Source organism: Trachypithecus francoisi, unplaced genomic scaffold (assembly GCF_009764315.1).
Source record: "Trachypithecus francoisi isolate TF-2019V2 unplaced genomic scaffold, Tfra_2.0 Lachesis_group20, whole genome shotgun sequence".
Lineage (NCBI taxonomy): Eukaryota > Metazoa > Chordata > Mammalia > Primates > Cercopithecidae > Trachypithecus > Trachypithecus francoisi.
In genome coordinates this window covers 25,801,375-25,816,092 of record NW_022681466.1, presented here as the reverse complement: position 1 = coordinate 25,816,092, position 14,718 = coordinate 25,801,375, and the positions used below count along the sequence as shown (strand labels likewise).

Sequence of the window (14,718 nt, the reverse complement as noted above, 5' to 3'; positions counted from 1 at the left end):
TCCCTACCTCTGAAATCCAGCCTTCCCTCCCCTCTGCTTGAGCCCTGGTTAAGCCTCGGCCTCCCAACGGGCCTCGATCTCACCTCTCCCCGCAAACCGGGAGCCTAGCTCAGCACCTGAGACGGCCATCTGGTCCTGCCCCTGCCCTGCCTTGATGACTCCCCCTCCTACAGGATGGCGTTCAGACTCCTTAGCGAGATGCTCTTTTCGCAGGATGCCCTGCTCCCTGGCTGCCGCCTCCCCACCTACATTTCCAGCCCCAATCAGCTGCCCCATTCCCACCCTGAGATAGGGGTCCCTGCCCACCTGGCACTGAAGTGCGGTCGAGCTTTCCAGTTCACCCTGAGGCGCGCCCCTGGACCCTGAGGAAAGTCTAGACCCTGTCATAGAGATCAGACCTGTCATCGACCTGTACACACTTCCTATTTGCAGTGTCCCTGGCAAACAAGCTCCCTTTGGTGATGCCCAACTTCCCTGGGGTGGTCACGAGCCCCTCCTCTCAGCGCCTGCAGCACTGACTGACAGCCGCACAGCAGTGGTACTGCCCTGAGATGGTGGGAGCCCACTTGCTTCCCCTCAGGACTCTGAGCTGACCACAGCTATCAGACATCACCCGAGTGCCCCTGCCACTGCGCTGACTACCTGTCACTGGCCAGATAGATGACAACCTGGCCTCTGTTACACCTTATCTGCTTTCCAAACTTCTAGTTACAGAGCATTAGCCCACCAGACATTGACAATGACTGTCATGTGCCCTCATTTGGGGGCACTGTATTTTTTGGCTTCAATCTGAAGCACATTATCATTTGGATTACCAAATGTCAACTGTGGAAATAGGTCTGGAAATTTCACGGACTTTTCTCTGTCCAGGGGAGAGCTATCTGCCGCTTGGTCAGGTCACTGATGGCTACTTAGGGTACAGTCAGGGCCACCCCTCTGCTTTCACTTCTTTCCTTCCTGGGAAGACTGTCCTTAACTGGGGAGGCTGTAACCCTCCAGTTTCACTACACACATGTTCATTCCCCAAGTCCTGGTATGCTCATCTCACGCCCCAAAACAAACAGGCCACACTTTGTGTAAAATATTAACAGAAATTCAGGCCAGGTGGAGTGGCTCACACCTGTAATCCCAGCACTTTGAGAGGCCGAGGCGGGTGGATCACGAGGTCAGGAGTTCAAGACAAGCCTGACCAACATGGTGAAACCCCGTCTCCACTAAAAATACAAAAATCAGCCGGGCATAGTGGCAAATGCCTGTAATCCCAGCTACTCAGGAGGCTGAGGCAGGAGAATCGCTTGAACCCAGGAGGCAGAGGTTGCAGTTAACTGAGATCGTGCCACTGCACTCCAGCCTGGGCAACAGAATGAGAGTCCATCTCAAAAATTAAAAAAAAAAAAAAAAAAAAAATCTTGCCCTCATCTGTCCATAAAGGCAGCCCACCCCAACTATCCTCTTCTCCCCCCTCCTGAGAAGTCCCTTCCCCTCTATTGCCTCTAACGAAGCCGGATGAACACAACAGATAAGAAAAACCCTCAGCAGCTGGGCACAGTGGCTCACACCTGTAATCCCAGCACTTTGGGAGGCTGAGACAGGTGGATCATCTGAGGTCAAGACCAGCCTGACCAATATGGTGAAAACCTGTCTCTATTAAAAATACAAAAATTAGCCGGGAATGGTGGCACACGCCTGTAATCCCAGCTACTCGGGAGGCTGAGGCAGGAGAATCGCTTGAACCCAGAAGGCAGAGGTTTCAGTTAGCCAAGATCGCACCATTACACTCCAGCCTGGGCGACAAAAGCGAGACTTCATCTGAAAAAAAAAAAAAAGAAAGAAAAACCCTCAGGCTGGGCATGATGGCCCACGCTTATAAGCCCAGAACTTTGGGAGGCCCGGGCAGGCAGATCCCTTGAGCCCAGCAGTTGGAGACCAGCCTGGGAAACATGATGAAACCCCATCTCTGCAGAAAATACAAACATTAGCTGGGTGTGGTGGCACGTGCCTGTAGTCCCAATTACTCCGGAGACTAAGGTAGGAGATCACTTGGGCCCAGAGAGGTCGAGGCTGCAGTGAGCTGCTGTGATCACACCACTGCCCTGCATCCTAGGCGACAGAGTGAGACCCTGTCTCAAAAGAAAAAAAAAATTTCGGCCGGGCGCGGTGGCTCAAGCCTGTAATCCCAGCACTTTGGGAGGCCGAGACGGGAGGATCACGAGGTCAGGAGATCGAGACCATCCTGGCTAACACTGTGAAACCCCGTCTCTACTAAAAAATACAAAAAACTAGCCGGGCGAGATGGCGGGCGCCTGTAGTCCCAGCTACTCGGGAGGCTGAGGCAGGAGAATGGCATAAACCCGGGAGGCGGAGCTTGCAGTGAGCTGAGATCCGGCCACTGCACTCCAGCCCGGGCGACAGAGCGAGACTCCGTCTCAAAAAAAAGAAAAAATAAAAAAAAATAAAAATAAAAATAAAAATAAAAAAAAGAAAAAAAAAATTTCAATTTCCCTTGAAGCTAGATGCAGCCATATGCCTAAGTTCTAGCCAATGGGATGTGAGAGGAAGTAAAGGTTATAATTCAGAGATGTCTCTTTAAAAAGGATACTTCTTCCACTTCCTTTCCCAACTTGCAGGAAGGGACATGGGGTGGTAATCCGAGTAGGACTGATTAGAAGGAACCAGGTGTGTGTAGACCACCTTAAAGATCAGAGCCTTACCACTATCACCACCTCTACTGAGTAGTTAGGGCTTTCTTTTGAAGACAGGTCTCACTGTGTCACCCAGGCTGAAGGACAGAGGCGGGATCACAGTTCACTGCTCCAACCTCTGGGGCTCAAGCAGTCCTCCTACCTCAGCCTCCTGAGTAGCTAGGACTATAGGAATGTGCCACCACACCCGACTAATTTTTAATGTTTGGAAGAGATGAGGTCTCACTTTGTTCCCCAGGCTGGTCTCAGACTCCTGGGCTCAAGCAATCCTCCTGCCTTGGCCTCCCAAAGTGCTGGGATTATAGGCATGAGCCACTGTCCCAAAGTGCTGGGATTATAGGCATGAGCCACCACACCCGACCACACTTGAACTTTCACATGAAAGAGAAGTACATTTCTATCTTGTCTCCATTAAAGCAACCAAATCAATATCCTAACAAATCAAAGCTACTTACAAGACCTCCTGCTTCATTTGAGGCCACCCGAGGGACCCAGGCCTACTGTCTACCTAGCTTTTCCAATTTTCGGAGGAATTACAACTTCCCACACTCCCCCATTCACTGAATCCCCAAGAGCTTCTCAAGAACGGGATGGGTATGTTTTTATTTAAGAGACTGGTCTCACTCTGTCACCCAGGCTGACGTACAGTAGCATGATCATGGTTCACTGCAGCCTTGAACTCCCGGGCACAATCCTCCTGCCTATGATGCCTTCCCCATAGCTAGAACTAGAGGTGCACAGCACCAGAGCTAATTTTTCTTTTTTTTGTAAAGTCAGTGTCTTGCTATGTTGCCCACGCTGGACTTGTACTGGCCTCTAGCGATTCTTGCCCTCAGCCTCCTGATTAAAGGCATGAGCCATTGTACCCAGCCTAATTTTTTTTTTTTTTTTTTTTTTTTTTAGTGAGACAGGGTCTTGCTGTTACCCAGGCTGGTCTCCCACCTCGGCCTCCCAAGTAGCTGGTATCACAAGCACAAGCCAGCACACCCAGCCCTCATGTTTTATTTCTGATGAATCCTCTGCACCTAGTCCAGTCTTGGCCATGTAGCAGATGCTCCATAGATGCCTGTTGAGTAGCTCAGTGCCAAGAGTGGAAGGGACGCAGGGGTTAAGAAGGGCAGGCAAAGAATGCCTGTGTGTATGTGAGATCTCAATACAAATGATTTGTATAGTATTTACATTCTCTATTAGGTCAGGTTATTCAGTGCACATGAAAAGAAGAAAAAAAAAAACAATACAAAGTAACCAACTCAATGAATCCTACGTTGGGAGGAAGCACTTTAATCAGATGGTAGGGGATGGTAACACTGTACAGGGAGCACTCACAGCTCCAAGAGCTTCCTTCCAAATTATGACGAAGTTCCTTTAAATAACTAGATTTCCTAGAGCCTGGTCCTCTGCCCATGGGAAGAAGAGAAATGGATGTGAAAGCATTGTGGCCTGCTCTCCTGTCATTCATAGATCCAGTTCTGAGCACAGCTCATGTAATCTACCAGTTCCTCAGGGTGAAACCACAAGCCGATCTCCTTCTCTGCACTCTCCACGGAATCACTGCCATGTATAATGTTCCTGGGTGGGGAAAGAGACAGTCACATGACCAAGACCAGAAGGATTAAAATGCGCCCATTGCCAGAAATCTACAGCCACGGCAGCATAAAAGCTGAAGCTCCGTGGACGTCAGACCATGTTAAAAGAAAAAGCCTACGATGGCCATTCATGTAAGGGTGAAAAACGCCCTCCCCACAGCCAGCCCTCCCGGTCACACTGGTGCAAACAGTAAGAGCCTTCAGGAAAGACTGTGGCCAGCAAAGTGTGTTGTACCAGGTTCTACACTTCGTGTAACAGAGGTACAACGACAGTGATTTTAAAAACCAAAGCCAAACGCCAACTTAAGGGGGAGGAAAACAATAAACTCCGATAAAATCAACCTGCATATGGTATCATGTCTACCTCCAGCCTCAGAAACCCAAATCCTTGTGGCAACTAAATCAGATTTTGGAAAAAGGGGAAAAAGAGCAAAATCTCACCTGCCAACTTGTATGCAGAAGTCTCCACGGATGGTCCCAGGCTTGGAGTCCGCAGGGTTGGTCTCCCCGAGCATGACTCGGCCTGTCTTCACCACATTCAGCCCCTCCCAGACCTCCAAGGACAAAAGAAGATATGGTCAAAGAAAATCTGGCAACTATTAATCCAAAAATAGGACAAATGAAAAGGCCCCTTAAGATGACATTCATTCACTGAACAAGTATTTAGAGTATCCACTTATTCCAGCACTAGGGATTCTGGTCTCCCTGCCCTGACGCTTGCCTTTCTACAATGTACTCTCCATTCAGCAACCAGAGCAGCCTCCTTAAAATGCCAAGTGTGGGCAGGGCGCAGTGGCTCATGCCTGTAATCCCAACACTTCGGGAGGCTGAGGCGGGCGGATCACGAGATCAGGAAATCAAGACCATCCTGGCTAACACGGTGAAACTCTGTCTCTACTAAAAATACAAAAAAATTAGCCGGGTGTGGTGGCAGGCGCCTGTAGTCCCAGCTACTCAGGAGACTGAGGCAGGAGAATGGCGTGAACCCAGGAGGCGGAGCTTGCAGTGAGCTGAGATTGCCCCACTGCACTCCAGCCTGGGCGACAGAGCGACTCCGTCTCAAAAAAAAAAAAAAAAGCCAAGTGTGAAGTGTCCCATAGCTTCCCAGCACTCAGGAACTACATGGTCAACACACTCCTAAGAGAGGAGGCCCCTGCCCATGCCTCTGAACTCTTCACATCTCAACTTCCCTCCCATCCATCAGGCTTCGGGCATTTCAATTCTCCTCCCATACTTCAAAAAGCCAAGCTCATTCCCACCCTGGGACCTTTGCACATGCTGTTTGCTTGGCTGGAAATGTTTTTCACTGTGATTCTGTACATGGCTGGCTGCGTCTTGTCACTCAGATCGCAGCTTAAAAATTGCATTCTTTGATCATCCAATCTAAAGTGATCACTTGCTACTCCTATTCATTTCTGGGCCTATCACTAACCTATGTCATTTCTGAAGCCTATCACTAACCATTAGCTGATATATGAAAACAGATATCTATTTGGTCTCACTCATGACTGTATCCCCAGTGTCTGGTAGAGAGCCTAGCACAGACGACAAGCAATGCATACTTGGAGTATCTCACACAGGCACACTCACCATGGCAACTACCGGCCCTGAGTGCATGTATTTCACCAGGCCGGCAAAGAACGGACGGTCCTTCAGGTCAATGTAGTGTTCCTTGAGAAGATCTTCAGAAGCCTATTCAACAGGACGGAGAATGAGAATGGCCCCAAACCATCTAAGAACATATCATCCATGTAATTCCCCCTCACCACCCTGCTATGTAAAACATGAGTGGTTGGGCTCACTGATTCTGTTATAACCCAATTCATTCTCCACACTGGAAAGGAGCAGTGACAGGACTAAAAGTACTTCTCCAATTTTATATCAATTGTCTCCCTATTGGCATTGACTGATAATAAAACCACAGAACATTAAAATTAAATTCAGCTATCTCATTTAAAAAAAAAACTCAAACTCCTGGGCTCAAGTGTTCCTCCTGCCTCAGACTCCCAAATAGGTAGGACTGTAGACACACACTACCAGACTTGGCTAATTTTATTTATTTATTTATTTATTTATTTATTTATTTATTTATCTTGAGACAGAGTCTCCCTCTGTCATCCAGGCTTGAGTGCAGTGGCGCGATCCTGATTACTGCAACCTCTACCTCCCAGGTTCAAGTGATTCTCCTGCCTCACCATGCCCAGCCAATTTTTGTATTTTTAGTAGAAACAGGGTTGTTGGCCAGGCTGGTCTCAAACTCCTGACCTCAGGTGATCTGCCTGCCTCGGCCTCCCAAAATGCTGGGACTACAGGCGTAAGCCACCACGCCCAGCCATACCTGGCTAATTTTAAAAAATTATTTGTAGAGATAAGGTCTCACTATGTTGCCCAGGCTGGTCTCAAACTCCTGGACTCAAGTGATCCTCCAGCCTCGGCGTCCCAACGTGCTGGGCTTACAGACGTGACCCACCATGCCTGGCCCTCAACCATCTCATTTTAGGCAGGAAAATCAACAATACAATAAATTTCCATTCCCAGAGCAAACCCCAAATAAAATGTTAGAAGGACACCAGGGAGCAAGTCTTGGCATTTGATGAGCAGCAAACTAAACCAGGCCATTACCCAGGGATGCTTCACGTTTACTCAGAGAATAAAAGCCCAGCATGATGACGACGTGATTCCCAAAGGTATCTGCAAATCATCCAAAAGCAAATGACATCTAGCAATAAATAATTCTGCTGAAAAATGAAAAACTAGCCGGGCGTGGTGGCGGGAGCCTGTAGTCCCAGCTACTCAGGAGGCTGAGGCAGGAGAATGGCATGAACCCGGGAGGCAGAGCTGGCAGTGAGCCGAGGTGACACCACTGCACTCTAGCCTGGGTGACAGAGCGAGACTCCATCTCAAAAAAAAAAAAAAAAAATGAATTAGAACTTCTCATACTGCAAGGCTAATATGTGGGAACAAATCAAGTTAGCTAGAGAACAAACCATCTGCTTAACAGTTTCAACTCAATTTGGCTGTGTTCTCTCTTGTACTGCATATATGCTTGTTAAAATCTAACAGGGTCCCATGGTTTTTCCAGTTCTGTGGTACTGCACTGTATGATGCGTATTGCACACATTAGAGACACACACAAATATGGAGACTGGCAGCCCAAAAGCCCCATCATTCAGCCACCAGTTATCACTTGCCAAAGTAAAATTATACGGCCACATAATCATTCCGTGGTAGGGATCCAACCCTCGCCCTGTCCTTTCCTATCCAAATGGAAGACTTTTGTAGTGAAGTCTCCTAACAGACACTGAGGTGACCCTCCCTTACCAGAATACTCTTTTAATTCTATTAATTGGTTCCAATTATCTTTTTGTTGGTTTTGTTGTTTGTTTGTTTGTTTGTTTTGAGACAGCGTCTCTCTGCCACCCAGGCTGGAGTGCAACGGCATGATCATAGCTCACTGCAGCCTCACACTCCCAGGATCAAGCAATCCTCTTGCCTCAGATTCTCAGTAGCTAGGACTACAAGTGTGCACCACTACACCCGACTAACTGATTATCTTTTTTTGAGATGGGGTCTTGCTCTGTTACCCAGGATGGAGTGCAGTAGCTCGATCTCCACTCACTGCAACCTCCACCTCCCAAGTTCAAGCCATCCTCCCGCTTCAGCCTCCCTGGTAGCTGGGACTACAGGCATGCACCATCACACCCAGCTAAACTTTGTATTTTTAGTACAGATGGGGTTTCACCATGTTGGCAAGGCTGGTCTCAAACTCCTGACTTCAGATGATCCGCCCACCGTGACCTCCCAAAATGCTGGGATTACAGGTGTGAGCCACCACACCAGGCCCTAACTGATGATCTTTAGTCTACAAAACAGATCATAGGCTTTTTTAAGGGCTTGGGGGTTGGGAACCTCAAGTTCTCCCTTGCTTCCTACCTCCACAGCAGATTTAAATAGCCCTTTAGAGTCATGGCAGCTATCCTTCCGTCCATTCTTCACCAAACCCATATATCCTTAATAGGAAATTCAATGAAAAGGAGAAAATGTCTGCACTCAGGGGTCAGAGAGACTCAAGTTAAAATCCCAGCAGCATCACTGTATGCTATCAGGCACATCACTGAACCTCTTGAAGCCTTAGGTTGCTCATCACTAACAACCACGAAAACAGGAGGAAGTACTTCTCAAGGCTGGCATGAAGACTAAATCAGGAAACATATGTGCCCAGCATATGGTAAATGCCTGATCAACAACACATTCATTTCATGTTACCTTCTGCTGTGATCTATATGTGTCCCCAAAAGTTCACATGTTGGAAATTTAAGCCTTGATGCAACAATGTGGGGAGGTGGGGCCTAATGGGAGGTTTTAGGTCATGAGGGCTTCACCCTCATGAATAGATTAATGTCTTATCTCAGGAGTGGGTTTGTTATAAAATCAAGGTCAACCCCCTCTTGCTCTCTCTCTAGCTCTCTCTCACTCTTGCACTCTCTTGCCCTTCTATTCTGTTATGGGATGATGCAGCAAGAAAACCTACATTACATGCCAGCTCCTTGAGCTTGGACACCATATTCTCCTCTCGGCATGACTATCAGTCTACCCTCTTTTACGTTAAAGCAGTTTTCTTTTCTTTTTTTGGAGATGGAGCCTCCCAAAGTGCTGGGATTACAGGCGAGTCACCGCGCCGGCCCTAAAGCAATTTTTCTAAAACATCACATAGTAAGTAAATTGAAAGTCAAACTAAATTTTAAAATGCACTAGAAAGGTCCAAAATTGATGCCCTTTTAGGAAAACATACTATCCCCTATTTGATTTGAGAATTGGAATTCTTTTTTTTTTTTTTTTTTTTGAGACAGAGTCTCCCTGCTGCCCAGGCTGCGGTGTGGTGCAATCTCGGCTCACTGAAACCTCCGCCTCCTGAGTTCAAAAGCAATTCTTTTTTTTTTTTGGAGATGGGGTTTCGCTCTTGTTGCACAGCCTGGAGTGCAATGATGCGATCTCAGTCACTGCAACCTCCACCTCCCCAGTTCAAGCAATTCTCCTGTCTCAGTCTCCCGAGAAGCTGGGATTACAGGCGCATGCCACCAAGCCTGGCTAATTTTTATATTTTTAGTAGAGACGGGGTTTCATCATATTGGTCAGGCTGGTCTCCAACTCCTGACCTCAGGTGATCCGCCCACCTCGGCCTCTCAAAATGCTAAGATTACAGGCGTGAGCCACTGCACCTGGCCAGTTCAAGCAATTCTTATGTCTCAGCCTGCCGGGTAGCTGGGATTACAGGTGTCCGCCCTGACATCCGGCTAATTTTTGTATTTTTAGTAGAGATGGGGTTTCGCCATGTTGGCCAGGGTGGTCTTGAACTCCTGACCTCAAGTGACCAGCCCACCTTGGCTTCCCAAAGTGCTGGGATTACAGGTATGAGCCACTGTGCCTTGCCCAGCCAAGAATTTGAATTCTTATCTCTAGAATATGTTTAAAGAGGGGTTACTGGTCAATCAATCCCTTGTATTTATCAGAAGATTGCTTTGTAAGTAGCTTGCAGGTACATCTGTTCTCTGCTATTTCAGGAGAACCTTCCCAAAACCAAAACCATAGTTTTCCTCCACAAGCTCCTATGGTACCTGATAAATGCTAGACAATAAGCATTGATGAGTGTCTAGTAATTGATGATAGAAGATTTTCTTGCTAAAAAAACAACCTGTCTCAAAGGCGGGAAAAATCTCTCTAAAATTATCTGCTCAGGAAGCTCAAGACCAAGAACTCAAACATGCTCAGCTGAGTCACAAATTACAGAGATGCAGTCATATGTGGAACTCTGCACTGCTTTTCCCATAGCAATGCGCCTCATATTACAGAGACTATTTTGGAAAATCCTAAATAACTAGGTTTGTTCCAAGATGTAGCCAAACGCTAGGGCACTGAGGTGTTTCCAGGTCTCAAGACACTTGTGTCCACTCTACCATGAAGAAGTTTAAACAAGAAAGCCGGGGAGAAACAGGTTAATCAGTGTTCTCCTATACTATGAAGGAATCAAAATGGGAACAATGAAGTCCACTTACTTGCATGAATTTCAGACCAACAAGGCGGAATCCTTTCTGTTCAAAACGCTTGATAATCTCTCCGACAAGACCCCGCTGGACCCCATCTGGTTTGATCGCAATGAAGGTACGCTCACAGTTGGCCATGGTCCTGGGGATAGGCAGGTAGAGGAATGAAACGGCGCTGAATCACTTGCCTACATCGTCATCCTTCTCAAGCGGATTATCCCATAAAGCTGGTTTAAATCTGTCAGGTCAGCTGCAGGCCTCTCTCTGGTAAAAACCCAATTCCTCCCCAGTCCCCTCATCTATGAACTAATATGTCAATGTGGGAAAGGATCCAAAAGCAAAGACTATAATTTCTATCCCATTTGATTTATTTTATTTTGGTTTTGGTTTTTGTGGTTTTTTCAGAGATGGGGTTTCGCCATGTTGCCCAGGCTGGTCTCGAACTCCTGTCCTCAAGTGATCCACCCACCTCAGCCTACCAAAGTGCTGGGATTACAGCCATGAGCCACCGCGCCCAGCCCCCCCCTTTTTTTTTTTGGTATGGGGTCTTGCTCTGTCGCCCAGGATGGAATGCAGTGGCGCGCCCTTGGCTCACTGCAACCTCCACTTCCCAGGCAAGCTATTCTCCCACCTCAACCTCCTGAATAGCTGGGACTACAGGCGGGTGCCACCACGCCCAGCTAATTTTTGCATTTTTTTTTTTTTTAGTAGAGATGGGGTTTCACTATGTTGGCCAGGCTGGTCTTCAACTTCTGACCTCAAGTAATCCACCAGCCTCGGCCCCGCAAAGTGCTGGATTACAGGCATGAGCCCCGTGCCTGGCCACCATTTGATGTAATAAGCTTCTTTTAAGCATCTACTGTGTACCAAACACTGTGGTGGAACTAGGATACAGGAGGTAAAAACCATCTTTCTCAATAATCAAGCTTGGGAGAAACTACACTGATAAAAAGTTTTACTAATGTGAAAGTGATGTCTGGTACAAAGCAGTAAGAAATAATAGTTTGACTTAATGCCACATCCATAGCATTAGGGGTTTGAGAGAATATATCTTTACAACCCCCTTCATTTTACAAATGAGGAAACAGGACCAGAGCACCAGAATGAAGGCCAAAACCCAGCCTTCCCAAACCATTAATCCATTCTTGTAATGTATGCTACACTTTACAATGCAAAGAATATTTTGACTAACCAATAAAGGGTGGGGTGTGGGAAGACTACATACATTAGGAATACCTGATACGGGACATCATACTGAAAGGAAGCCTAGAGAGTATCTATTCTGTCCAGATCCCTCATTTTACAGAAGACTGGCTCATGACCTACCCTGTATCACATCTTGAGATGGGAGGCCCCTCGCCTTGAAAGACAATCTCTGATGTAGACAGCAGCACCACCTATTGGTCCCACCTTCCTGTCCTTTAGTTAACCTCTTCTTACAGCATCTTAGCACTGTAGCCCAATTTTCTGTTTGTATGTCTGCCTCCCCACCGGTCTCTGGCCTGCATACCAGGCTGATTTACTCCTGTGTAGGTCTATGGTACCTAGCCACAGGGCCTAGCAGTCAATAAGAGCAAAGAATATCATTTATCATCACTCTGCAACTTCCAAAAAAAAAAGAGACAAAGCCCAAAGACTGCGGAGAATCGCCCGATGGGGTGCGGGGCAAGAATATTGTCCTGGAGAAAACAGGACTAAAGCGCCAGAAATAGACCCTAAAAATGTCCCTCTACATCGATCCCGGTGACACAACAGTAAGCACTCAGTCCTTGCTGAATGACACACACGCCCGTCATTTATTCAGCAAGGCCTTATGGAACGCCAACTCCGTTCCCGGCACTGCTCTCGACAGAGACAAATAAGGCACAGCCCTGTCGTCGCGGCCTGACGAGAAAGGCGGCCACCGACAAAGGCTAGTCCACGTGGCATGGGACGTGCGCCGACCGGTCTGCACTTGTCCACAGGCGCTCCCTGCCCCTCCTCCCATCCGATCCTCCTCGCCGCCTCTTAGAGCTGAACTCACCTCTTCACTAACCCCTCACCTAACCCTCTCCCGCGACTACACTCCTTTCTTTTCCCTCTCAGGATCCCGAACACCTCTTACCCTTCCAGCTGCTTAGGCTTGAACTCCGGCTGCAGCCGCCGGAACCCGAAACGCGCCAGGGACCCACGTGGTTCGCTGCGCTTGCACGCACGGAACGCTTCTGCGCAGATCCGCTGCCGGAGAGCCCATTTTGCAGAACACCGCTCGCCCACGCTTCCTCTTGGGAGTAGGCAGTCATTCTAGGGAACAACTTTCTGCGTTTAACTTCCGGCGCTAGCTTTTTCAGACCTTTCCGGTTAGCTGCTTGCTTTCTTCCCTCCACCCCTGGGTTCTCTGACTCACTTCCTTTGTTCGCGAGCAAATTGGCTTCCCGAGAGGTGGCGCTCTCACTTTGCATGACGTCCAAAAAGCGCCTGACCTAGAAGTAAACTTTTCGCTCCCGCTTTGTGTTTATTCACCTTTTCTAACCTGTCAAGCAAAAGATTTTATTGAGTACCTACACCTACTATGTGGACGCATTATTCTAGGCCCTAGGGATACAACAGTATGCTTTCTTGGAGCTTCTGGGAGGGATAGGAGTATAGGAAAACAAGAAACAGATAAGCAAATTAATATGTAATAGATCTCGTTATGTAAGTGCTGTGAAGAAAAGGCCAGAGAAATCTCTGAGGAAGTGATAATAGAATAGACCTGCATGAAGTGAGCGAGCCAGCCCAGTGATTCCCTGAGAGCCAAGTATTACGGTGGACATGGAGTGGTAGAAAATGCCGTTGGAATAGAGCCAAGCCTTACGTTGTGAGATGCCAATACAGATTTTGCACAAGGTATCACATCATCACTGGCATACTTTTTCAAAAAAACATTCCCACTGCTCTAAGGGGAAAGGTACAAAAATGGAATCAGGAGCCTTTTCAACAAATGATGCTGGGTAAATTGGACAAATACAGACCCAAAGAACCTCAACCTAAACCTCACACCTTATACAAAATTCACTCAAAATGAATCATAGATTTAAATATAAAACAATAAATCACTGATGGGGGAAAAAGAGTTAAAAATTCTCAGGACCTAGGGCCAGGCAAATAGTTTTTAGACGACACCAAAAGACCAATCTATAAAAGGAAACAGTTGATAAATTGGAACGTACTGAAATTTAAAACTTTTGGCCTAGCACGGTGGCTCACGCCCGTAATCCCAGCACATTGGGAAGCGGCGGCGGGAGGATCACTTGAGCTCAGGAATTCGAGATCAGCCTGGGCAACATGCTGAAACCCCGTCTCTACTAAAAATACAAAAATTAGCCGGGCGTGGTTGCAGGCGCCTGTAGTCCCAGCTACTCAGGAGGCTAAGGCAGGAGAATCGCTTGAACCCGGGAAGCAGAGGTTGCAGTGAGTCGAGATTGCGCCAGGGCACTCCGGCCTGGGTGACAGAGCGAGACTCGGTCTCTAAAAAATAAATAAAATAAATAAAATAAATAAGTAAAATTTCATTATTCTCCTGTTTTTTTGTTTTGTTTTGTTTTGTTTTTTTCTTTTTGAGACCGAGTCTCGCTCTGTCGCCCAGGCTGGAGCGCAGTAGCACGATGTCGGTTCAGTGCAAACTCCGCCATCCGGGTTCAAGCGATTCTGGTGACTCAGCCTCCGAGTAGCTGGGACTACAGGCGCCCGCCACCACGCCCAACTTTTTTTTTTTTTTTTTTTGAGACGGAGTCTGACTCTGTTGCCAGGCTGGAGTGCAGTGGTGCGCTCTCGGCTCACTGCAACCTCCGCCTCCCGGGTTCAAGCGAATCTGCTGCCCCAGACTCCTGAGCAGCTGGGATTACAGGCGCCCACCACCACACCCGGCTAATTCTTGTATTTTCAGTAGAGACGGGGTTTCACCATGTTGGCCAGGTTGGTCTCAAACTCTTGACCTCGTGATCCACCCGCCTCGGCCTCCCAAAGCGCTGAGATTACAGGCATGAGCCCCCACACCCTGCCCTAATTTTTGTATTTTTGGTAGAGACGGGGTTTCACTACCTCGGCCAGGCTGGTCTCGATCTCGTGACCTCGAGCGATCCATCTGCCTTGGCCTCCCAAAGTGCAGGGATTACAAGCATGAGCCACTGTGCTCGGCCTTTTATTTATTTATTTATTTATTTATGTATTTATTTATTTACTGAGACGCAGTCTTGCTCTGTCGCCCACACTGGAGTACCTTGGCAGATCTCAGCTGACTGCAACCTCTGCCTCCCGGGTTCAAGCCATTCTCCTGCCTCAGCCTCCCGAGTAGCTGGGACTACAGGCATGCACCACCATACCTGGCTAATTTTTGTATTTTTGGTAGAGACAGGGTTTCACCATGTT

General features: G+C 47.7%; 1 protein-coding gene across 2 annotated transcripts; it reads right to left on the bottom strand.

Annotated features, from left to right (window-relative positions):
* Positions 1-3,960: 3,960 nt before the first annotated feature.
* NME1 (NME/NM23 nucleoside diphosphate kinase 1) lies at positions 3,961-12,587 on the bottom strand. 2 transcript variants are annotated; one of them, XM_033183551.1, is made up of 5 exons: positions 12,434-12,587; positions 10,342-10,471; positions 5,879-5,980; positions 4,730-4,842; positions 3,961-4,271 (listed from the first exon to the last, which is right to left on the bottom strand). In XM_033183551.1, the coding sequence occupies exons 2-5, from the start codon at positions 10,465-10,467 to the stop codon at positions 4,154-4,156; spliced, it is 459 nt and encodes a 152-aa protein (XP_033039442.1). In that variant the 5' UTR covers positions 10,468-10,471; positions 12,434-12,587; the 3' UTR covers positions 3,961-4,153. The 2 variants fall into 2 exon arrangements, with proteins under 2 accessions (XP_033039442.1, XP_033039441.1); XM_033183550.1 differs by lacking the exon at positions 12,434-12,587 and adding an exon at positions 11,656-12,279.
* Between the last annotated feature and the right edge of the window lie 2,131 nt (positions 12,588-14,718).